This window comes from Bacillus rossius, chromosome 6 (genome assembly GCF_032445375.1).
Source record: "Bacillus rossius redtenbacheri isolate Brsri chromosome 6, Brsri_v3, whole genome shotgun sequence".
Lineage (NCBI taxonomy): Eukaryota > Metazoa > Arthropoda > Insecta > Phasmatodea > Bacillidae > Bacillus > Bacillus rossius.
This window is the reverse complement of record NC_086334.1, coordinates 60,304,510-60,329,620: the sequence shown is the minus strand read 5'-3', so window position 1 is coordinate 60,329,620 and position 25,111 is coordinate 60,304,510. Positions and strand designations below refer to the sequence as shown.

The window sequence follows — 25,111 nt, the reverse complement described above, 5'->3', positions numbered from 1 at the left end:
ACGGTGCTTCCAAATGTGCTGCCTTTTCGATGTCGGTGCTTCCAAATGTGCTGCCTTTTCGTTGTCGGTGCTTCCAAATGTGCTGCCTTTTCGTTGTCAGTGCTTCCAAATGTGCTGCCTTTTCGTTGTCGGTGCTTCCAAATGTGCTGCCTTTTCGTTGTCGGTGCTTCCAAATGTGCTGCCTTTTCGTTGTCGGTGCTTCCAAATGTGCTGCCTTTACGTTGTCGGTGCTTCCAAATGTGCTTCCTTTTCGATGACGGTGCTTCCAAATGTGCTGCCTTTACGTTGTCGGTGCTTCCAAATGTGCTGCCTTTTCGATGACGGTGCTGTCTTTTCGTTGTTGGTGCTTCTTTTTTTGTTGATTGCGCGTAGTACAAAATGTAGTGATTGAATATTTACTAGTTTATCACCTCTTGGTGTTACTAAAATATTTTACAAGGTTACTTGGTCCTTTAGAATGTATAAAAATGCCACGATGGATTACGAAGGTCATGTGGTTCTGAAATGACTAGCCTATACGTCTGATAATGACATGACTCGGTCTCATGGACTGAAGGCAATTGATCTATATGTGTGGCTTTGTACATGAACGGCTTATATGTTATTCAGATTATTGAAAAATTAGACTTTCATAATAGGCTAATCGGCACTGATTTAATTCGTTGGTCCGGTATATTGACTTGAGTTGATTTTCGTAGAGTGAATGATTAATAAACTCCGCGAATGGTAATGGAAAACAGAACCTAACATTTATTTAATAATTAGTTACATCTGTCTCTGGTCAAGAATCGAACCGTGGACAGGGATCCATCTATTCGATTTGTAAGTTAATGAGTGATTTTTTTGATGAATTTTGGATTTTTTCCCGCTTTTCTAGCTACATTATTACATGATTTCAAGATGGCGTCCGAATTTCAAGATGGCGGGGGGCACCTCGGTAATAAATGATTACTGCACTGTAGCAGGTTAAAACAAAATTAACCAGATGTAAATGTACTCTATAATATGAGTACACACACAAGATGACGTACTCCAGCAGTTGGTCGCTCCTGGTAGCATGTACTGAACATTAAATGTCGGGTCCATGATGGTCGACAAGGACAAAGTAAAATTTCAAGGTCAAAGTCAAATTTAAAGGTCAAGGTCAAATTTCAAGGTGAAGGTCAAATTTCAAGGTCAAGGTCAAATTTCAAGGTCAAGGTCAAATTTTAAGGTCAAGGTCAAATTTCAAGGTCAAGGTCAAATTTCAAGGTCAAGGTCAAATTTCAAGGTCAAGGTCAAATTTCAAGGTTAGGGTCAATTTTCAAGGTCAAGGTCAAATTTCAAGGTCAAGGTCAAATTTCAAGGTCAATGTTCAATGTCAACAGTTGAGGACAAAAGTATGGTGACCAGATAATTATACTACATGGGATCGGCACACTCTAGCAGATGAAAAACAAGATGGTGGTCTCCAGCGGATATAGACAAGATGGCGGACATGATGTCATACCTGTTGATGATATATACCTTGGTACTGCTGGTGGTAGATCAGTCTAGGTAGCTTTCATGGAGGAAGGATCGACCGTTTACTCTCGCCGGGAATCGAACCAAGGACGTACATCGATATAATCAAACATTATGTTTATTGTCAATTTATTTAATAAATTTTGAACTTTTTCCCGCATCTCTAGCATAAAAATTACGGATTTTCAAGATGGCGGCCAAATGACAAGATGGTGGGTCTGTCTCGAACAGGTGGTGCTACTATTACTTTAAATTAAAAAAAATTACAAGTCCAAATATGCATGTTATTTTTATATATACCTTATTTAATCTTCGGTCTGGTAAATGTCTCGATGGCTGAGCGGTTAAAGGCGTATGTTTTCCAACCTAGAGATCAGAGCTGCGATGGTTCGAATCACAGCGTTTCCAATATATTTTTCATAAAAAATAAAATTTAAAATGTCGATAAGGTTCTTAATAACTATGGTAGGTAATGGAACATCGACCTTATGTGATGAGACAGAGCGACGCTGGCGCTCTCTAGGAACAAACGACAGAAACAAAGTCAACGGTATCCAAGATGGCGGCCTGCGGCGGAACAAAAAAAATCAAGAGCGATGCTGGCGCTATCTAGGAACAAACAACAGAAACAAAATCGACGGTATCCAAGATGGCGGCCTGCGGCGGAACAAAAAAAATCAAGAGCGACGCTGGCGCTATCTAGGAACAAACAACAGAAACAAAGTCGACGGTATCCAAGATGGCGGCCTGCAGCGGAACAGAAAAAAATCAATATGGCTACAGAGACGAACATTTCATCATGAGTGGGGCGCTCGATTTACAGATGGCGGATCCAAGATGGCTGCAGTGATCTGCTTGTCCCGTTATGTTATGTCCCGTTACGTTACGTCCCGTTACGCTCATCCAAGATGGCCGCCGTGACGTCACAATCCAATATGGCCTCCGTGACGTCAGAATCCAAGATGGCGGTCGACAATCTTCAATCCACTACCTGCATCCTGATCTCGGAACCCCATTTACATACTACTTTGGTGATCTGGAAGACCTGGCGAGTCGTGTGAGTGAGTGGTTCTGGCAGAGGCTACTCACGGGGGCGGAGTCGGTGCCCTCGGCGACGGCGCAGATCATGTCCTTGGTGATCTGGAAGACCTTGCGAGACGTGCGAGTGAGTGGTTGTGGCAGAGGCTACTCACGGGGGCGGAGTCGGTGCCCTCGGCGACGGCGCAGATCATGTCCTTGGTGATCTGGAAGACCTGGCGAGACGTGTGTGCGAGTGAGTGGTTGGGCAGAGGCTACTCACGGGGGCGGAGTCGGTGCCCTCGGCGACGGCGCAGATCATGTCCTTGGTGATCTGGAAGACCTGGCGAGACGTGTGTGCGAGTGAGTGGTTGAGACAGAGGCTACTCACGGGGGTGGAGTCGGTGCCCTCGGCGACGGCGCAGATCATGTCCTTGGTGATCGGGAAGACCTGGCGAGACGTGTGTGCGAGTGAGTGGTTGGGCAGAGGCTACTCACGGGGGCGGAGTCGGTGCCCTCGGCGACGGCGCAGATCATGTCCTTGGTGATCTGGAAGACCTGGCGGAAGTGCGGGATGTCCTCGCACACCCGCTCGTCCACCACGTCGATCTCCGTCTTCTTCAGGTCCTCGCTGGGCTCCATCTGTGCGGAGTTGTGCTTACTTGCCGTGGTCATAAAAACACCTTTAACTTAAAATGCAAATAATTATGTAATAGGAATAGACTAATAAAAGGACTGGAGTGATATTATTAACACGGTTGGTAAATTAAAAATTTCATCACATTAAAAAAATGAAATAAATACTTAGTATTCAATATCAATATACCTAAACACGTGTATAAAATTACTTACTTAATTTAGTTAAATAATCGAGATAAAATTTAATTTATACTGAAAATCAATAAATATGCTGAAAGTTTATTATAATTTATTAATTTAAATTATTTATTAAACAATAATGTAATAATTTATAATGATAATAAATCATACATTAGGGAACATAACCTCACTTATATAAATACGTTTGAAAATGTTTTTAACAGAACTTCTATCACTAGCTAATATTCACGATAAATAAATGTTTTTAATTTTCAATATCAATTACTAAATTATATTATTTAAAAGCACATATTATTTTTATTTATATGAGAGCCTTTTTTAATCCTGTCAATTTTTGTTGCATGCTGTGCGCGCATCGTAACAATTAATTCTCATTATTTTATTTTTTCAGAACGCGCCTAAATAAGTACTATAACTAAAAAAGTAAACAAATCTTACTTTTTCACCTTAATTTATCAGCTTTTTTTCTCCCAATCATTGTCTACATTCATTTGATTGCTGTATCTAAGATCGTGGAGCAACGTGTACCAATTCCTGCACATGAATTATTTATATTTCTGTGGTATATTGTGCGCTGCCAGGTTGGCAACGCACGTCTGGACAGACAGTTCCGGCATGGAGGCTTGTGACACATGGCCAAACAAAGACTGGTGTTTAGTTTGTAAATTGTAATCTCAAGTTACTACAGTGGCGACGAGGATGGGATTGGTTTCTTTGCATGCATTACGGCTCGTGTAGTGTTCAGAAAGAATGTCGGGGTTTAAAGTTGAAAGTTTTACGCCCGGCGAGGATACGTGGGACTCGTATGTCGAAAGGCTGGAACAGCTTTTCATCGCAAATGGCGTGGGAGACAAGCCAGAGGATCAAGTTAAACGACGTGCAATCCTTATTTCGTACGTAGGGAAACAAACGTATGAAGTGCTACGCAATCTGTGTGAGCCTAAGAAGCCATCGGAGCGCACCTACAGCGAGCTAGTCACTTTGTTGACGAGCCATTTTTCTCCACGGCCGTCTGTGATTGCCGAGCGTCACAACTTCCACAAGTGTGTCCAACAAGAACAGGAAACAGTTTCATATTTTGTGGTGAATTTACGGAAATTAACGCGCTCTTGCAATTTTGGTACCTTCTTAGACGCCGCCTTGCGTGACCAGTTTGTGGTAGGGTTAAGGGACAGAAACATTACCCAGAGGCTTTACCTGGAAACCGATGACCTCACCTTCGAAAAGGCAGTAGGTATAGCAGTTCAGCATGAAGCGGCCATGGGAAATGCAGCCCTTCATGTAAATATGCCGAAAGTAGAAATTTCACACGGTTCGGCGGAACAGGCCGAGAGACCAGTAAATGTACACGTGGTGAAAACACGTTCGCGGGAAGATGGCGTCAAAAACCAGGGCGGGCACGGGTGTTTGTGCTGTGGAAATGTTAATCATTATGTGCGTGACTGCAAGTTCCGTAAGTACAAGTGTAATAATTGTAAACGTTTAGGACATCTTAAACGAATGTGCCCGAACTTCAGGTCGACTGATACGAAGGACCAGACCCGTCATAATTATGTTGTGCGTGAAGACCTTGATCGCCAAAGTGTACACACGTCGGACGAGGATTTTGCGTCTGTGTTCCAGTTGTGTGGGTTGGCAGCCAGGTCACGACCTTGGGTTATGGAGGTGTCGGTGGGGGACGTGGTGCTGGATATGGAAATCGACAGTGGCGCGTCTATATCCGCTATTTCAGAAAGGCTGTATAGGATGCAGTTTTCAAAATACCCCTTGTCTCCGACATGGGTTAGCCTCAAGTCTTACACGAACGGTGTAATACACCCGTGCGGGACAATTATGGTACTGGTGCAAGTGTAGTCGAGCAAGCCCAAGGAGCTATATTTGTTTGTAGTTCCAAATGGAGGCCCTCCACTTCTTGGCAGGGATTGGTACGATGCTTTAGAGCTGCCAAAACCGAGTCTCGACCATATCAGGGCCACTTCATATGAGGACAGGTCAGTGCTGAGTGTCATTACCAAACAGTACCCTACCTTGTTCGATGACGGTTTGGGTACATTCATTGGAAGTAAGGTGTCATTGCATGTACGTGAAGGGACAGCACCAGTCTTTTTACCTGCTAGGCCCCTGGCCTTTGCGCTTAAGAGCAAGGTTGATAAAGAGCTAGACAGGCTTCTGGGGTTAGGTGTACTTCATCCGGTGTCATTTAATGAGTGGGCCACCCCAATCGTTCCGGTTGCAAAACATGATGGTACGGTCCGTATTTGTGCTGATTTAAGATCACAGTCAACCCTAACCTCATTGTGGAACATTATCCTTTACCGCGAGTTGATGAGTTGTTTTCCAAGCTGCAAGGGGGGGGGGGTAGAGTTTTCTCAAATTGATCTTTCCCAGGCATTCCAGCAGTTGCAGGTCGATGAGAAGTCACAGGAGCTGTGCACTATCAACACGCATAGGGGATTGTTTCGGTTTAGCAGACTCCCTTTTGGAATAGTGTCTTGCCCTGATATTTTTCAACGCACAATGGAGCAAGTCCTACAGGGGTTAGAATGTGTTGTGTGTTTTCAAGATGATATTTTGGTAACAGGTGCTACCAAGGAAATTCACTGGCAAAATCTTCATGGACTGTTACAACGTCTGCAGGACTCTGGTTTCAAGGTAAATAGAACATAATGTGCATTTTTTCGTTCATCAGTCTCTTTTCTGGGGCATAGGGTAGATAAGGAGGGGTTGCATACGAGTGATGAAAAAGTCAAAGCGGTAGTGGATGCGCCGCCACCTCGTAGTGTCAGCCAGTTGAGGGCGTGGCTAGGTCTGGTTAATTACTATGACCGTTTTCTGCCTAACCTAGCCACGGTGTTGGCACCTTTACATGAGCTTTTGAAAAAGGGTCAAAAGTGGGTTTGGGCACAAAGCTGTGATTCTGCCTTCAAAGATTTAAAACAGCTGATTGTCTCCTTACATGTTGTCATACACTACAACCCGGATTTGCCAGTTCGTTTGGCATGCGATGCGTCCCCATATGGTGTGGGAGCAGTCCTAAGCCACATCCTACCCAGCGGAGAAGAGAATCCAGTTGCATTTGCTTCCCGCACCTTGTCGTCTGCCGAGAGAGGGTATTCTCAGCTAGATAGAGAAGCCTTAGCAATTATATTTGGAGTTAAAAAGTTCTTCCAGAACGTGTACGGCCGAAGCTTTACCCTGATTACCGATCATCAACCATTAACACACATTCTAGGTAGCCATTGTGGTATTCCGCAGCTCGCTGCCAATAGGCTGCAGCGTTGGGCAGTGCTTCTTCAGGGTTTCGACTACACAGTTCAGTACGCCAAAGGTGACGCCAATTCGAATGCTGATGGCCTCTCTAGGTTGCCACTTCCAAATGTTGAGCCTTCTTCAACCCAATTTTCATATTTGGATGTTGGAGTGTCAGAGTTGTTGCCAGTGACGCCTCAGGAAATCAGGCGAGAATCTGAAAGGGATGGAGTGTTAGGTAAAGTCATTAGGTGCCTTAGAGATGGTTGGGCCACGCAACTGTACGACACGCTCAAACCGTTCTATGACAAAAGAAACGAACTTGCACTAGAAGGGGGCTGCGTTTTGTGGGGGCACCGGGTCGTCATTCCCCAAGTCTTGCAGGGTCGAGTGTTGCAGGAGTTGCACACCAGCCACTTTGGTATATGCAAAATGAAAGCCTTGGCACGTTAGTATGTATGGTGGCATCGGATAGACAAGGATTTGGAGGGGGTAGTTTCTTCTTGTACCCCATGCTTCCAGAACAAGTCCTTGCCGGACAAGTCAATCCTGCTGCCGTGGGCGTGGCCCGACCGACCTTGGCAAAGAATTCATGTGGATATCGCCGGTCCATTCATGGGAAAGCATTTCCTAGTCCTTGTGGATAGCCATTCAAAATGGCCAGAAATCAGTGTGCTTCCCAGTATTACGTCGGATGCAGTCATAACACAGTTGCGTTGGTGGTTCGCTGTTTACGGGTTGCCAGAACAGCTAGTTTCAGATAATGGTGTCCAGTTCTCATCGGAAGAGTTCAGTCGTTTTTGTAAACACAATGCCATAAGGCACACGTTTTCACCTCCGTATCACCCTTCCTCAAACGGTCTGGCGGAAAACATGGTCAGAATCTTTAAAAACAAACTCAAGTCATTGGTTCACTCTAATGTTCCGCTCAACACAGCCTTACCCCGCTTCTTGTTGAGCTACAGAATAACCCCCCATACGGTCACGGGGGAGTCACCTAGCAGTTTAATGTTCGGTAGGGTTGTTCGTAACTGTTTGTCATTGCTAGCCCCGTCTGTAGCTAACACTGTTGCAACTCGCCAAATGGGTTCGGTGGTCTCACGTTCCACCCTCAGGAACAGAGCTTTTGATGTGAATGACAGTGTTGGGTTTACCGTTTATGCACGTGGGAAACAGAGTTGGGAGAAGGGGGTGGTCGTTGGCAAGTTGGGTCCACTCACGTACAGTGTGCAAGGGGCCAGCGGAGTCACCCATCGCCGCCACCTAGATCAGCTGCGCCCCCTTCCGCCGTTGTCGCAGATGGAGGCAAACACAGTCAGCAGCAACAACATGCGGGTCAGTGGTAGAGAAGCACAGCTGCCACCCTGCCACCAAACGTCCTCAACTGCGGAGCCTACAGGCGGCAGAGCAGCACTGACAGAAAAGGAGCCACAGGAAAACGTGATGGAAAGTGCAGCTGGCAGTGTCCAAGATGAAGAAAGGAGTAGGTGTAGTGATGCGGAAAGCGGGTTTAAGGGGTTTGTGCAAGGGGAAGACAGTGTATTCGTGAGTGGTTATGCCAGTTGTCAACGATACCCCAAAAGGAACAGGGTCCCCAAAAAAATTATGAACCTGTGATGTGTGTGAACATACATTTCTAGTAGTACCTACTCTTTGTCCGTGTGTCCTTGTTGTTTGTTTGTTCGCTACTATGGGTAGGAGAGGAGTGTGGTATATTGTGCGCTGCCAGGTTGGCAAAGCACGTCCGGACAGACAGTTCCGGCATGGAGGCTTGTGACACATGGCCAAACAAAGACTGGTGTTTAGTTTGTAAATTGTAATCCCAAGTTACTACACTTTCTCTGTCGGGTTTTAGTTTCTAAAAATATTCAAACAGTTTATAGAATTAAGTTTCATTTCAAATTTAATTAAACGCGTTATTGTTGAGTCAGAATGAAAACTGAATGCTAGGAATTTGCGTATACTGCGTACTTAACAAAAAACTCGTACTCTCGAGAAGGTTGTAACCATATTATCATTGAACATACAGGTTACATATTGATTCAGACTAGAGGTGCATACGAGCATACATTTTTTTTGCAGTGATGAGGTTTTAATAAAATTCAAGAAAACTACCGCGAGCTGTTCAACAGCGTGCTCTGCCACCGCGCTATCGATATTTTTATAACCTCGAAATGAGACCGTATTATCAAAGTTGTAATGCCAGTTTTCTTTCGTATTTTATAACTTGTGATTACTATTTTAGTTTACCACACTTATTCCAGTGTAGTTTAACTATCGTAAAGTTTCATTTGATACCCATATGTGTTTGGTATGTCCCCTAATTAAAATTTTTTCTGTAATATTTCAGAAATTTAAAAAAAATATGTATCCTGGAATTTTTTAATAACTTTAATTACTTTTATAAAATTATTTGGTCATTTTGCTAAGTAAAATTTGCTAGATCCAGAACTTGGGTTCTATATATAGTTTATACATATTATTCATTAAATTTAGGATACATGTATCAACTTTTTATACCTTAGGCTCAGCTATTTAGCATATGTAGATTTATAAATTTTATGGTAAAACTAATAGTAAATTTCCAAAATATTGAAAAAAATTTTTACTCTAAATGTTTGGAGTTGTACTTGAAATTGAAAAATAAGAACATTTTCAGTAGGTAACATAGTTTCAAGTATATACTTCCAGTGAGTATTCGTTACTATTTATTTGCTTTACATTTAAATACGCAGCAAATACTTAAAACAGTTACCAATCCCAACCCTCCTTCGGTATGCTACCGAGTGATCTTACACATGTCTTACTGTGACCTGATCTCGTTTGCTCTATTACACTTACCTCTTGCAAACGCCAACAGAGTCTGAACACCCCGCTTGCTGGGTTGAGAAGCGCACAGCACTAAAGGCTCAGAGCTCGTTGTTGAATCTAACTGAACATAGCCCCATCATGCAAGACTAGGAACTGGAATGCAGTCCCTCCGTTCTCTAATAACCTACTGGAGACTTTTGTGATGATTATTTTGTTTCACAGATTACAGAGTAAAGTACAAAGCAAGGTCCAGTGAAGATCCCTTGGCTATGTCAAGTATCTTCAAAATAATATTGTTCATGTTAATAGAAATTATGAAATGTCAGCGATATCAATCTGTGAATGTTATTTGACATTTTGGACAAACATGCCGATCAGGTACCAGTTATTAATGCCTTCAAGGTAACAACATGAAATGACACAAATGCCATGAGCAGAAATTCTGTTTGTGGTTGCCTACACAAGAGCGATTAAATAATTTTACAATTTTGTTCGCACTATAAGAAAAAAAAATTCTGTTTTGGGAAATACTTCTTTCGAAATGGCGTTTCCATTAGGTTCCCGATTAAATTCCCTTAGAGGCGAGTCAATGATGGGAGGACTGCTCAACTCTTCAAGGTCTTGTGCGTATGGACGATACTTCATTAGATGAACCAGCGAGTGTGACCTCTAGCGTTGTGCTGTAACTTCCCACACCATTTGAGACTCTGGTGAAGTAGGTAGCGTAGTGTAGCGCAGACACTTACATCATTAACGAGTCCCCAACCAATCACAGTCAGCTTCGTCCCAACTTTCACCTTCTGGCCTTGATACGGCAAGCGGGGGTACGTTACGTATTTGTTGGCCGAAAATGGGTTCTTCACCTGAAAACAATTTTCGGGGCTAAATGTAAAAAAAAAAATTAGCATTCAACTGACAACCTGAAATCTGTCACGCAGTTGCTGAAAAAGTGCAAATTTTACTAAAAACATGGTTAACGCAAATGTTAATGAAACAAGAAAAAAAATCTTTTAAGCTTAAAAAATTAATTAATTGAAAAAAAAAAACTAAACCACTAATACTGAAATTCAAGAAGAATTAAACATTTTTTTTTTTTTTTTTTTAACTTTTGGGAGCGAAAAAGAACTTTCAAAACTGGACTTGTTAAGATATTTGAATGGCATTAATAGAAAAATAATTCATCAATACGATCAATGTACACACAATCATTCATATAGCCTATTGCAGCTACTACTTTTGGTAGACAGAAGATGAAAATAGCGTTGCAAGATTTAAAGCGCAGGACCTCATTTTTCTCGGCACCTTAATTTCACTTGTAAGTGAAGATGGTTCGTGTGTCGTCAAGTTTTAGGTGAAGGATAAATATTGTTGGTGAGTTGGGCAGCAATGCAAAGTTCTGACAGCTTCGGCAATGAATAGAGAGATGCGGTTGGACATCTACCCGGTACACTGATATATACGAGGTCATTTGAGACGAAGGTGGATTTTGAAGTGAGAATGGCGTGCTGGCGGCGGGGGATGCCAACGTCCGCCACGTTTCCCACTGGTGCGGGAATTAAACCCGGACCACATTGGCCGGAGACGAGTGAACCGACTACTCAACCAACGTTGCCCCGTTGGAAAATTGAAAGTTATTCTTATATGCTTCGCGTGAAGACGACAAAGCACGGTCATTGGTCACATGCAGCACCACAACACAAGGTTTATATAGTATTCCATAATGAACCTTTACGAGAGAAATATTTCAAACTCTTCGTATATTGTGATTTAACAGAGCAGAACGTGAGACTAACTTTATATGAACTAGAGTGGAAACTCCTGAAGTATAGGACATCACAATTCATCAAATCAACAACAATGTGTCTCGACCATGAATTAATCTTCCTAATTTAAAAAAAAAACTTTGAAGTCTGTCCATCAATAAACTCAGTGAAGCACTTTTCACTGCTTCTGTGCGAATGAAGCTTTAAAAAAATGGGTACATGTTCTTATGTGCGCGCGTTAGAAGATATATTTATTTACTCGGCGTAATAAGAGACTAACTTTAATTTTGCGTGCAAAAAATTAATATCAATAAAATAATAAAAGTACTGGAGTGATATTATAAATATGATTGTAAACTATACATTCAATAAAATTTAATAAATAAATACCCAGTATTATATATAAACATAAACACATGTATAAAATTAATGATTTTATTTAATGAAACAGTCGAGATGAATTTTAATTAATAATGAAAATCTATAGATATTCTGAATTTTTTTTTCTAAATTATTTAGTAAATAACAATGTAATAATTTATAATGCAAATCAATATACATACAGAAACATAAACTCACATGAATACGCCTGAAAATACACTTGAAAAAGTTTATAAACAAAATTTCTATCACAAATATGTAAAAAAAAATATTATTTTTAATGATATGGACCAGTATTCAATATCAAACGCTAAAGTATAAAATTTAAAAGCACCTATATAATTTGTATTTTTATGTAACCTTTCAGGTAGTTTTCGAAGAAAGACTTACTCTTGTAGCCTTCACCAGGGTGCGAATTCCGGAAAACATTTATATAGACTCCAAAACCATCGTCAACTCAAAGTTTATATATTACAATTTTATGGACCTGATAACTGCCGTAATTTTGCACGAATCACTTCCTAACTGATACATAAAATTTAATAATGGAAAATCTTGTCGAGTTCGTTAATGTGAAAAATCCAAACAAAGGGGTAGAAATGGAGATATTTTTAAAAAACAGGAAAATTGTTATAACTTACATATTATGACGAATGTCGCTTCCTTTTGAAAGTATTACAACTCGTAGGAGTAAAACAAAAGAACTTTTGTCTAAATAAATAAATAAATATATATAATATACAACCAAACATAGCTGCAAGGGGTGGGGGAAATAACAAGAGTTGGAGGACAAAAAAATTCAAAATTCAAAACTCCCTTAGTAGGAACACAATCGAATCCATTCAAATTATTTTTAAATCTCACAATATTTATCTAAATGTTTGTCTGAAACAATTTTCGATAAGACGAACCATTGATGCAAGGGGTTGAAAAACAGAAATAAAATTTAAAAAAAAATTCATAAAATTCATATCATGTACACTATTAAATCCGTTATTATTTATTGTTAAACCTTAAAATATTATCTACAACTATCGTATGAAATAATATTTTATACAACCAACCTTTACTGCAATGGGTGAAAAAAAAAAAAAAAAAAAAACAAGGAATGAAGGACAAAACAATATGTAACTCCCATAATATACACACTATTAAATTATTTCACATTATTTGTAAACCGTATGAATATTATCTAAAACTTTTTTCTGAAACAAATTTTGATACAACCAACCATTGAAGCTAAGCGAGAAATAAAAAGGAATTAAATTATACAAAACAAATCCCTAACTTCCTTATTAGGTTAACCGGTAAAATATGTAATATTTGATTGTAAATCTACTAAAAATTATCTAAAACAAATAAAACTTCCGTACCGTGTACGCTATTTTATCTGTACTTATTTGTTTTTAACTTAAATATTTTCTAAAAGTTTGTTTTTAGCAAATTTTTATGTAACCAAACATTACTGCAGAAAGACAAAAAATCATAACTTGTCTAGTATGTATACTATTAAATCCGTCATAATATGGTGTCAAAATACTGAACATTATCTAAAACCTTTAGCTGAAAATATTTTTGATGCAACGAAGAATTACCGTAAAAACATAGGTTGAAATAATGAAAAAATGAATACTTCATTACTATCAAATTCGTTCGAGTATATTTTAAACCATCTTAATATTATCTAAACCTTGCTCAGTAGTATGTAAATGTATGTCCGGGCACAGGCGCTCGCAGGAGGAGCCAGAGGAAATGACCGCCATATTGGATTGTGACGTCACGGCGGTCATCTTGGATGGTTGTGACCTTGACCTTTGACTATGACCTTGAATTTGATCCTCATAAATCGCCAAAATTGTCCAAAATTTGTCCAAAATTCCTCAAAAATCACCAAAATTTCAATTAAAAAAAAAAATCCGCCAAAAAATCTCAAAAATTTGGATAAATTAAAAATTTCTCTTTTCGAGGGAAAAATTCCCGTTTCGAGGGAAAATTTCCCGTTTTTAGTCCTTAAAAATCCCAGTGGCTAGAAATGTCCATATAGAGGCTTAAGCATCCATGTCTACAGCCTCCAATAATCCTCTGACGTCATCATGGAATATGTCATCTTGTATTATGACGTCACCATTGCAATTATCGTTACGCCCACCATCTTTAAATTCTTTATTTATTATCCGATTTTAATGGAAAAAAATTTAAAATTAATAAAAAAAATTAAATAATAAAATTTTAATAAAAATAATCAAAAAACAATCATTTACGACAAGGAGCTCGGAGTCCTCGGTTCGAACCCGGCGAGGGCAAAAAATAAAAATGGCGTCCAATCCTTCCCTCATGGTGGCTGCAGACAGACTGACCCCCACCACTTATGTCAAAGAATATACCGTCACCTTGTATGATGTCATGTCCGCCATCTTGAAAATCCGTAATTTTAATGCTAGAAATGCGGGAAAAAATTCAAAATTCATTAAATAAATTGACAATAAATATACCGATTGATTAGATCGAAAAAAGGTCCTTGGTTCGATCCCTAGACGATGCAAAACTTTTAATTTTTTGTAAAAAATAATAATTTTAATAAATCATGTTCATAATCCTAAAAGAAGCATAGCTTCCAAATCAACCATCATCATCATACTATAAGCCAGTACGACCGTCATATTGAATATTTGTATTTATTATCCGATTTTAATGAAGAAAAAAAATTAAAATTCATTAAATAATTCACTCATTAATTAACATATTCATTCGATCGATTCCTGTCCTTGGTTCAATCTCTGGACGAAGCTAAAAATAAATTTAATTTAAATATCAGAAAAGTGCCAGGTTTGAGAAAATAAAAACACCGCAAGTTCTTTTACAAACATAATATTTATTACATAATTTCTATTTTACTACACGAACACTTGCGAAAGCCAGCAATCTTATAATCATTTAGTTCCGCATCGGTGTGAAATGACTAATTCGTAGCTCCAATCGGTTTATACTAGACAGAGACCAACCAGAACCTTTACTGACATAGTCCTCCTCTTCTTGACAGAGTTTCTTGATACCGTGTTTAACAGTTTGCTTCACATCGTCAGAACTGTAAATTACTGCAGCCGAAGTCTTGAATGCACACTTCTTATCTTTGTCATCTAACGGATATGGCTTTCCATATATACAGTCCACCCACAAGTTATATTTCAAAGGTCCGTTTGTTGCTACGTCATCAGTAAGCTGATTGATTATGTTCTGTCTGATATCATCAAGAAAATTACAAATGTATTTCGACTCACCTAACGTATTTAGATAATAGTAGTCTTTCAATGTTCCACGAAATGTAGACTGCGCGAAGTAGAAGCCATTATCGTTCACCTGTAGAGCACCGATCACAGTCTTAGGTTTAGTTCCATGTCCAGATGCCATAGCAATCGGTTGCTGCGCATCTGTTTTCTTTCCTGTACGCTTACGAGTCTCCAATCTAAAGCGAGGAGTCGAAATTTCTGCAGGTAGTTCAGCAGTAGCACACGGACTTCACCTTTACAGTTTTTCGCATGTCGACGCAAATTATCAATTCGAGTAAACCATTCATAACACTCATCACAGCGAAACTTCATGCGAGAAGGATTCTTTGTACATTTACTCCTCTCATGTCTCCGTACATCATGAGCAAATGCAAACGTCATATCACAGTAGCTGCAAGGATACCGCGGTGATGAAGACGAGCCTCTCAGACTCGATCCAGATACTGACGTTGCCGCCGTCGTACCATTTCCAGGCATACTCTTATGCACATCAATCATTCGCTGTTGTATAGACACCTTTACTTTCTGCCGCGCAACAGGTCCTTTGCTTGTCTCCAAGTTTTGCTGCAAATTAGAATTTCTTGTAAATTGCTAACGACATTTCTCACAGCCAAACATTTTTCGATAAAGGTTCTTAGCACATTCTCTCTTCTCGTGTCGTCGAGGATTACTGTTGTTTGAGAAGATCTTGTCACAGTAACGGCACCGATGTTCGTTGTTTGTTGTCGAATCACCATCCATTGAAGTCACCATCGAGGGCGGAACAGCGTTCGTCGAGGTTTCCTGTACAGCCAGCACTACCGGCATTAAAGTCTCTTCTGCTGCTCTCTTCCCTTATACCGGGGTAGTTGCACACGTCCGCACTCACCACGCCAGTCCCGCGTACGCGTCACCACTGACATACTGATAATGAGAGTGTAAAGAAATTAAGTTTAACAGACGCGCATCGACTGGTCTAACATTCGGCAAGTGCGCAAAAAAATATATTAGCATACTAAATTTACCGATAGTCCTGAAAACTCTATCGTGATAGGTATAATAATGAATTACCAAACCAAAGATGCTCAAACTTAAATCCAGTAAAAAGGCAAAGGGACTTAAAAGGTAAATTCTAGGTATCATTAAAATAGGTATAATTACATTCACGACAGGTTGGTTTACAGACACTCTTGCACTATAATTAATTCTAATCCAAAGTCTCAAAAAAGTCTATTACGGAGGAGGGGGGAGACCTAAATTATGACGTTCGTCAGCCTAGATAATCCAACTACTAAATCACGTCGCCGCACTCTGTTTTTAATACACATCTTCTGTAAATCGTAACAGCCGGGGGAAAAAGTACAAAAATCCAGCTCTCACACTTACTTGTTACTGAAGCATACCTCTGAAACCGGTGACTGCCGGGGTCGGGCGTAAACCCCACTCACTTTTTGCGCCTCTTGCATCGCAATGCTTTTGTGGCCCGTGCACTAGGCCCCCACTATCGCGCGCTCGTGTCACACCACTTTTTTCGCTTCGCCAAACGTGCCATGGCATTACCGTCATATTGCCGTTAAATCTTGTTCACGTAACGTAACACAACTTGCCCATTACTGGGAAACGATTTTTACTCAGCACGACCAGTTACACGGCCGGCGGTCTCAAACACACCTCGCAAACAGCTGGCAGCCGCCACCCCTTGTCACGTCAGCTGACGTCACCCCCCTCCTCTACTACCAACCCTCACTCCGCTAGATCGTTCTGGTTACTTCTTGTAGGTCCCACTACAGAGTAAGAGTACTTAACGTAAAATAAACCAAGTATACTATTAAAAAGTTACAATAAATATTAAAATATACCATTAAATAATATAAGGACATAAATAGTGTTATAAAAATTAAATCATTTTACAATAAACTTTACGTAAAATAAAAATAATAATATCCAAGACGACTAAGGCCGCCACAAGTGGCCTCAGTGCTTCCAAAATGTGCTTCCTTTTCGTTGACGGTGCTTCCAAAATGTGCTTCCTTTTCGTTGACGGTGCTTCCAAATGTGCTGCCTTTTTATTGTGCTTCCAGAATGTGCTTCCTTTTTGTTGGTGGTGCTTCTTTTTTTAATGTTGTTTTGAATCTAGTATTATAATAAATTGTTCTTGATTTGACTAGCGTATTATCCCATCCGGTGCATGTATATAAGCGTGTCCTAGACAGCAGGTTGCTCAGTTGTTACTGTCTTCAACGGTGTACGGATCACCTAGTTTGTTTCTTCTGGTGCATTAGTCACGTAATTACCTGTTCTTGCGAACTCGCTGGCATCTTTACGGACTTTAACGACGAACCCGATGGAGGTTGAACCATCGTCTGCGGGAACCTTGACGACAGCTACGACGGAGAAGGAGCAGATCCCGTTGGCAAAGACGACGTCAACACTGGAGGAGACTACAACAGACGTGATACCACCAGCAGAAGAGACTTTAATGCCGGTAGTGCTGGCTGTACAGGAAACCTCGACGAACGCTGTTTCGCCCTCGATGGTGACTTCAATGGATGGTGATTCGACAACAAACAACGAACATCGGTGCCGTTACTGTGACAAGATCTTCTCAAACAACAGTAATCCTCGACGACACGAGAAGAGAGAATGCGCTAAGAACCTTTATCGAAAAATGTTTGGCTGTGAGAAATGTCGTTAGCAATTTACAAGAAATTCTAATTTGCAGCAAAACTTGGAGACAAGCAAAGGACCTGTTGCGCGGCAGAAAGTAAAGGTGTCTATACAACAGCGAATGATTGATGTGCATAAGAGTATGCCTGGAAATGGTACGACGGCGGCAACGTCAGTATCTGGATCGAGTCTGAGAGGCTCGTCTTCATCACCGCGGTATCCTTGCAGCTACTGTGATACGTCGTTCGCATTTTCCCATGATGCACGAAGACATGAGCGGAGCAAATGCACGAAGAATCCATCTCGCATGAAGTTTCGATGTGATGAGTGTCATGAATGGTTTACTCGAATTGATAATTTGCGACGACATGCGAAAAACTGTAAAGGTGAAGTCCGTGTGCCTACTGCTGAACTACCTGCAGAAATTTCGACTCCTCGGTTTGGGTTGAAGGCTCGTGAGCGTACAAGCAAGAAAACCGATGTGCAGCAACCGATTGGTATAACGTCTGAACAGGAAAATAAACCTAAGACTGTGTTCGGCGCATTACAAGTGAACGATAATGGCTTCTACTTGGCGCAGTCTGCATTTCGTGGAACATTGAAGGACTACTATTATTTAAATACGTTAGGTGAGTCGAAATACATTTGTAATTTTCTTGATGATATCAGACAGAACATAATCAATCAGCTTACTGATGATGTAGCAACAAACGGACCTTTGAAATATAACTTGTGGGTGGACTGTATATATGGAAAGCCATATCCGTTAGATGACAAAGATAAGAAGTGTGCATTCAAGACTTCGGCTGCAGTAATTTACAGTTCTGACGATGTGAAGCAAACTGTTAAACACGGTATCAAGAAACTCTGTCAAGAAGAGGAGGACTATGTCAGTAAAGGTTCTGGTTGGTCTCTGTCTAGTATAAACCGATTGGAGCTACGAATTAGTCATTTCACACCGATGCGGAACTAAATGATTATAAGATTGCTGGCTTTCGCAAGTGTTCGTGTAGTAAAATAGAAATTATGTAATAAATATTATGTTTGTAAAAGAACTTGCGGTGTTTTTATTTTCTCAAACCTGGCACTTTTCTGATATTTAAATTAAATTTATTTTAAGCTTCGTTCAGAGATTGAACCAAGGTCAGGAATCGATCGAATGAATATGTTAATTAATGAGTGAATTATTTAATGAATTTTAATTTTTTTTCTTCATTAAAATCGGATAATAAATACAAATATTCAATATGACGGTCGTACTGGCTTATAGTATGATGATGATGGTTGATTTGGAAGCTATGCTTCTTTTAGGATTATGAACATGATTTATTAAAATTATTATTTTTTACAAAAAATTAAAAGTTTTGCATCGTCTAGGGATCGAACCAAGGACCTTTTTTCGATCTAATCAATCGGTATATTTATTGTCAATTTATTTAATGAATTTTGAAATTTTTCCCGCATTTCTAGCATTAAAATTACGGATTTTCAAGATGGCGGACATGACATCATACAAGGTGACGGTATATTCTTTGACATAAGTGGTGGGGGTCAGTCTGTCTGCAGCCACCATGAGGGAAGGATTGGACGCCATTTTTATTTTTTGCCCTCGCCGGGTTCGAACCGAGGACTCCGAGCTCCTTGTCGTAAATGATTGTTTTTTGATTATTTTTTATTAAAATTTTATTATTTAATTTTTTTTTATTAATTTTAAATTTTTTTCCATTAAAATCGGATAATAAATAAAGAATTTAAAGATGGTGGGCGTAACGATAATTGCAATGGTGACGTCATAATACAAGATGACATATTCCATGATGACGTCAGAGGATTATTGGAGGCTGTAGACATGGATGCTTAAGCCTCTATATGGACATTTCTAGCCACTGGGATTTTTAAGGACTAAAAACGGGAAATTTTCCCTCGAAACGGGAATTTTTCCCTCGAAAAGAGAAATTTTTAATTTATCCAAATTTTTGAGATTTTTTGGCGGATTTTTTTTTTTTAAATTGAAATTTTGGTGATTTTTGAGGAATTTTGAGGAATTTTGGGCAAATTTTGGACAATTTTGACGATTTATGAGGATCAAATTCAAGGTCATAGTCAAAGGTCAAGGTCACAACCATCCAAGATGACCGCCGTGACGTCACAATCCAATATGGCGGTCATTTCCTCTGGCTCCTCCTGCGAGCGCCTGTGCCCGGACATACATTTACATACTACTTTGCTCCAAAGCAAATTATTATATGAAAATGTATTAGTGCAAGCGATAAAAAATAGTAATTAATGGTCAAAAAGATCTTAACTACTTTTGTAGGCATAATATGAAATTCGTACTAAGCTATTTAATACAGGATGTATTGAGTTAAAAATATTCTAAACATTTTCGCTGCATGGAATATGAGAAAATGTTTTAACAATAATTTTGTAACATTGGAAAACATATGGAATGACATTGATCCAGAAGGTTATATAAGTTTCCAGAAAAAAAAATAGGTAGGTACTTGATATTTACCTACGCCTGTAAGCAGTGACAGAATATTTTTTTTTGTATGTAGCTTTTTTTTTTCATCCTGTGAAAATTACGTTGCAAGATGCGCGCTCATTGCAAAAATTGACTCATCAATTTTTCCACAACGCGCCTAAAGAAGTATCTACAACTATCGTGTGAAATAATATTTAATAGAACCAACATTTACTGCAATGGGAGTAGTATATAATAGCCGGTCCGAGATCTGGCTTCTGGCTGTGGTGTCTGTGGTGTTTTCCGCCATCTTGGATTGTGACGTCACAGCGGCCATCTTGGATGGTCGTGACCTTGACCTTTGACCTTGACCTTGACCCCGGCGGCCATTTTGGATCCGCCATCTTTGATCCGCCATTTTGGATGACGTCATTGTGTTCTCGAACATTCCGGCGATGTGTTTTCCGCCATATTGGATGATGACGTCACCGTTGCAATTTTGGTTACGGCCGCCATCTTTAACTTTTTTATTTATTATCCGATTTTAATGAAATTTTTTTTAAAAAATATAAAAAAATTGAAATAATAAAATTTTAATAAAATATTTATAAAAAATATATTTTTACGACACGGAGTTCGGAGACCTTGGTTCGAACCCGACGAGTGCAAAAAAAAAATTAAAAATGGCGACCGATCCTTCCCTCGTGGTGGGTGCTGTCAGACTGACTCCCACCACTTTTATTCAAAGCATATATAACATCATCTAGTATAACGTCATGACCGCCATCTTGTCTGCGATGCTGGAAGCCACCATCTTGTTTTCGGCCGCTAGAGTACGCTGACGCCATGTTAGTTTAACTCTTACCCGCTAGAGTGCAGTAATCATTTATTATTGCTGTGACACCCGCCATCTTGTCATTCGGCCGCCATCTTGAAAATCCGTAATTATTTAGCTAGAGATTCGAGAAAAAGTTCAAAATTCATTAAATAAATTTGTAATCAATATACTGACTGATTAGATCGACTAAGCTCCTTGGTTCGATCCCTGGATGATACAAAACAACTTTAATTTTAAAAAGTACCACTAATGTGTAAGGTTTGAGAAAATAAAAACACCGCAAGTTCTATTAAAAAATACTTTTATTACATACATACTACACTACTACAAGTACAAAAAAATTACACAGACAAATTACTAAAGCCTTGTGGATTTCTCGATTGAAACAGTCTTCTTACTATACAGACTAAGTCCTTTACATGACTTTAAATGTCTATTCAGTTTATCAGGTCGACATATTGGTACACCACAATTTGTACACAAAGCAGAATTATCGACTTCATTAAAAGGACAGTGATATATTTCGTGTCGTTGTGCACTTTGAATATTTGCCAATGTTTTGTTACAAAATATACAGCTTGATTCCGATGAATGTACAGCCAGTCTATCACAATTCCTGAGGTGCCGTTTTAATCTTCCATATTGTACAAACTTGCTTAAACATCTGTTGCACTGATATTTAATGCGTTCAGAGTTATCACTACAATTGTGTATTACATAATCACGTAATTTCAAGTTTTTGATCTTCTCGCAGTACGTGCAGCCGGATGATGGAACACCGTTGGATGCACCTTCCTTCATCAATGCCACTGGAACTGTTGGCAACCATTGTAACACTGCTGACATGTTAACTTCTGAAGCCGTTGAGGTCTGCTCTGCAGAAGATGTTGCACGCGTCGAAATCTCCCGCTGTGCTGAGAGAGCAGGTGTAGCTGTAGACATCGTTGTCATCGGGCTCTGCACTGATGATGGTAGACCTTCGATCCAGGTTGGTGTTGATACTGGTAATGATGCCATCGAGTTCTCAAGAATAGATAGATACTGGTCCATTATGTTATACAAGTCTAACTATCCGAGCCGTTAATCACCGCAGCCAGAGACGGACTGAAGTCCATATCACCTGGGGTCTCACTTATATAGTCTCATTAGCCGGTACAACACATGAGTCAAATCAATAACCATGTTCATTATACGTCTCGGAGCATTTTTTATAATGACGATGTAAGCTATCGAGACGTGAAATTAGTTTATTGCACTTTTTGCACTGAAACAGTATTCTTTGAGCATTATTCTGACAGCTGCTTCTTTCATGTCTGCGCGCATTTGAAGTGAAAGTAAATGATGCGTCACAATATTTGCATTGATGCGATGTATGCTCTTCATGAATTGAAGTCTGGAATGCAGATGGTGAAACTTCAGCTGATGATGGAACAGCACGTATCGTTGTCTCCTCTGCAGCAGGTATCGGGATCTCCACCGCCGCCGTGGTCTCCTCTGCAGTCGGTATCGGGATCTCCGACTCCATCATCGTTGCTGCCATCGAGGTCCCAGCTGCTGTCGGTAAACATTCTATTCCGCTCGACATAACTAAATCTCACGAAACTTAATGGAGAGAGCACGTCCGTACTGCACCGCGACCAGAGGTGAACTGCGGGTCCAGTCGTCTGAACCTCGCTTATATACCCGTGGTCTACTGGTATACCTCATGAGTCAAAATAATGTCTGTATTTAAAATTATTTTTTTTTTCCTATTAGGTACCTAAAAATTGTAGAAATAAAAAGCATACGAGTTCAAGTTTTACACATTTATTTATAAAAATTACACAAATACATATTAGGTTAAGGAATCAAGCATTTTCACAAGCAAAGTCTTTAATGCCGCACGAACTGACACGTCGACTCCGGTCCCAACTGGTTCGTTGACTCCGGTTCCAACTGGTTCGTTGACTCCGGTTCCAACTGGTTCGCAGGCCACAGGATCAGGAACACAGGTTTCCAGCTGGTCATCTTCTGTGACGTTGACAACTCCGACAAGACATGGTCGATGACGTCTGTGACCACGTCTACGCCTGGGCTTTGGCTCAGTGCTAGTTGGGACAGATTCACTGCCTGAACTGCGACGACGAGACACACACCGTTTGGGCGTCTGCGTAGAAGCATCACAGGTCGCAACAGGTTGCAACACGCTCATGTTTGGTGTTGCACATGCAGACGAGGCGACTACCTCAACGATGCTAGCAGGAAGGATTGTGTGTGGTCTCATGTGATAGACGGCACAGTTTCCAGGTTCGCAACAAGCTACCAGCTGCTGAGTCGGTTCGTAGGACACAGGAAAGTGCGCAAACCGCCAATGCTGAGCACCTCCATCACAGGTTTCTGTATATGTACGTAGATATCCGGAATCCCAGTAGCTGTACTCGACACTGCTGAAGCTAGGTCTTGCGCTCACGTACACGTTAGCAGGATGAAATGTAAACATCTTCTTTCAGGTCGAACGTCAACTGAAGGCACGTACGTATGTACGCCATTTATATATGCAGGCTCCTACTAACATTGTGTGTGCCATTTCTGCATTAGCTGCGAGTTTGTACAGGCAGAGACACGTTCAAACTTGTCACATGGCTGCATGTCGTATATTGCACTAAGCTTGCGCAGGGAAGGACAGCCGTAGTCGGTCTGTATATCTACGATTTCAGCTGCTCCAACGTCGCACAGTTCTCGTAGCCATTTCTTCTGTTCGGGTCCGGCAACGTAGATTATTTCGTTTTGAACTAGTAAATCTTCAATAGTGTTTTTCACTTGGTGGTACGGAATTTTTCCTTCGTCCCACTCTAGTCCGTGATAATATTTGCATAGCCATTCGTTCGACCGTTTACTTTTTTCGTCTAGTAGTTTCCACGGATACGGAGGTCGGAAGCTGCGGGTTCGAGTCTTGTCTCCAGAGGTGACGCTAATTTCCTTGAGCACGAATCCATTTTGACTCTGGAAACCTTGCAGGTTGCAGTACATCTTGTCGCTAGCAATGCTCGGTCGTAACTAAATTATTATCGAAAACGAAACAGTATTTATGTCAGAATTTTCACAAGTTTGTCTCGACAATTGTACGAAGCAAGCCGATCGTGAAGTATCAGACAAAAAGCATAGGTGTTTGGTGGAATATTTCCGCTAGTCGTTATCTCGATCCTACAGTCGATGATGTTTGAATTTATTCGATCATCCTGTTTGGAAACGTCAAACACCATTAACGGTGCCTTGTTCTTGAAACTGTCGGGACTCAGTATCGGTGACTGTCTCCGTCCATAGTAAGCTTGCTGAAACTTGGCATACATTTGATTTGCTAGAAGGAATCTTCCACTTTCAAAGTCCATGTTCATGTCAACGTACGGATAACTTTCGCTGTTTAAAAATATTTTTACATTACGTATTTGACAGTTATCGAATACGGAGCGACTTACTCCTGCATTGAGCTGTCTTCCGGTCTGAAGCCCGACGATGATGTATCTTGGTTTTTCCGTAGCGAAGCTGGACTTTACTATCCAATTGATACGCTGACTATGAGGCAAGCCAGGATAAGTTTCCAGGCTCCAGGATCGGAATGGCACATCGAAATTCTTGCCATTTTCTATGTTCTTTAACATCTTGACTCGTTCAACGGTGCTCACTTGGATGTGGGGCAGCATCCACTCGATAGACTGTAGTGTTAGCGAGACATCTTGAGGGTTTTCTGCAGCGGCGACAATTGCATTAATGTGCGTGTTGGCTAGAAGCAGTACGAGCTCTTGTTTCGAATTAATGATTATATGCTTGTAGTCCTCAGCGAATCCAAGAAGCATGGACAGAGGAACACAAACTTCGAACTTCCCTTCGGCATAAACCGGAAGCTTATATTCATCCTCGAGAGCCCAACCGGCCATCTTTGCAGCAGACAGTTCATTTGGCGTGAGCGAAAGGTAATTTTTCATAGCAGATGTTATGACTACATCTCTCGTCTGGTCTACCTCGACACCATTGAGTACATAAGTAATGCGCTCGATTAGGTGAAGAATACCATTGCAGGATATTGACGTCGTTGTCGGATGCGTACCATCCGCTTTTGTAAGCGTGCCTCTTATACATAGAAATGACTGCGAAGGTAAAGTACAAATATCTTGGTGCTGTACTGCAATGCGTACTTCCGATGGTAGTGCGTACGGTCCGAGCAGGAAAGGCTGGTACTCGTGCAATTCCATTTTCGTAATGCTGTCATCAAAAATGACTGGATCTTCCACGTTGAGGATTTCGTCTTCCATATTTATTCGGCACTTGTCCAATA

The 25,111-nt window shown here is 40.4% G+C and overlaps 1 protein-coding gene across 1 annotated transcript in view; it reads right to left on the bottom strand.

Annotated features, from left to right (window-relative positions):
* Window positions 1-2,931: 2,931 nt before the first annotated feature.
* Window positions 2,932-25,111, bottom strand: part of LOC134533450 (mite allergen Der f 3-like) — a 48,705-nt gene continuing 26,525 nt past the window's right edge. Inside the window, exons 6-7 of the mRNA XM_063370973.1 lie at window positions 10,167-10,283; window positions 2,932-3,162 (exon numbers count right to left, since the gene is read on the bottom strand). Coding sequence (XP_063227043.1) covers window positions 2,947-3,162; window positions 10,167-10,283 — 333 coding nt within the window. The 3' untranslated portion in view covers window positions 2,932-2,946. The remainder of the gene's footprint in view (window positions 3,163-10,166; window positions 10,284-25,111) is intronic.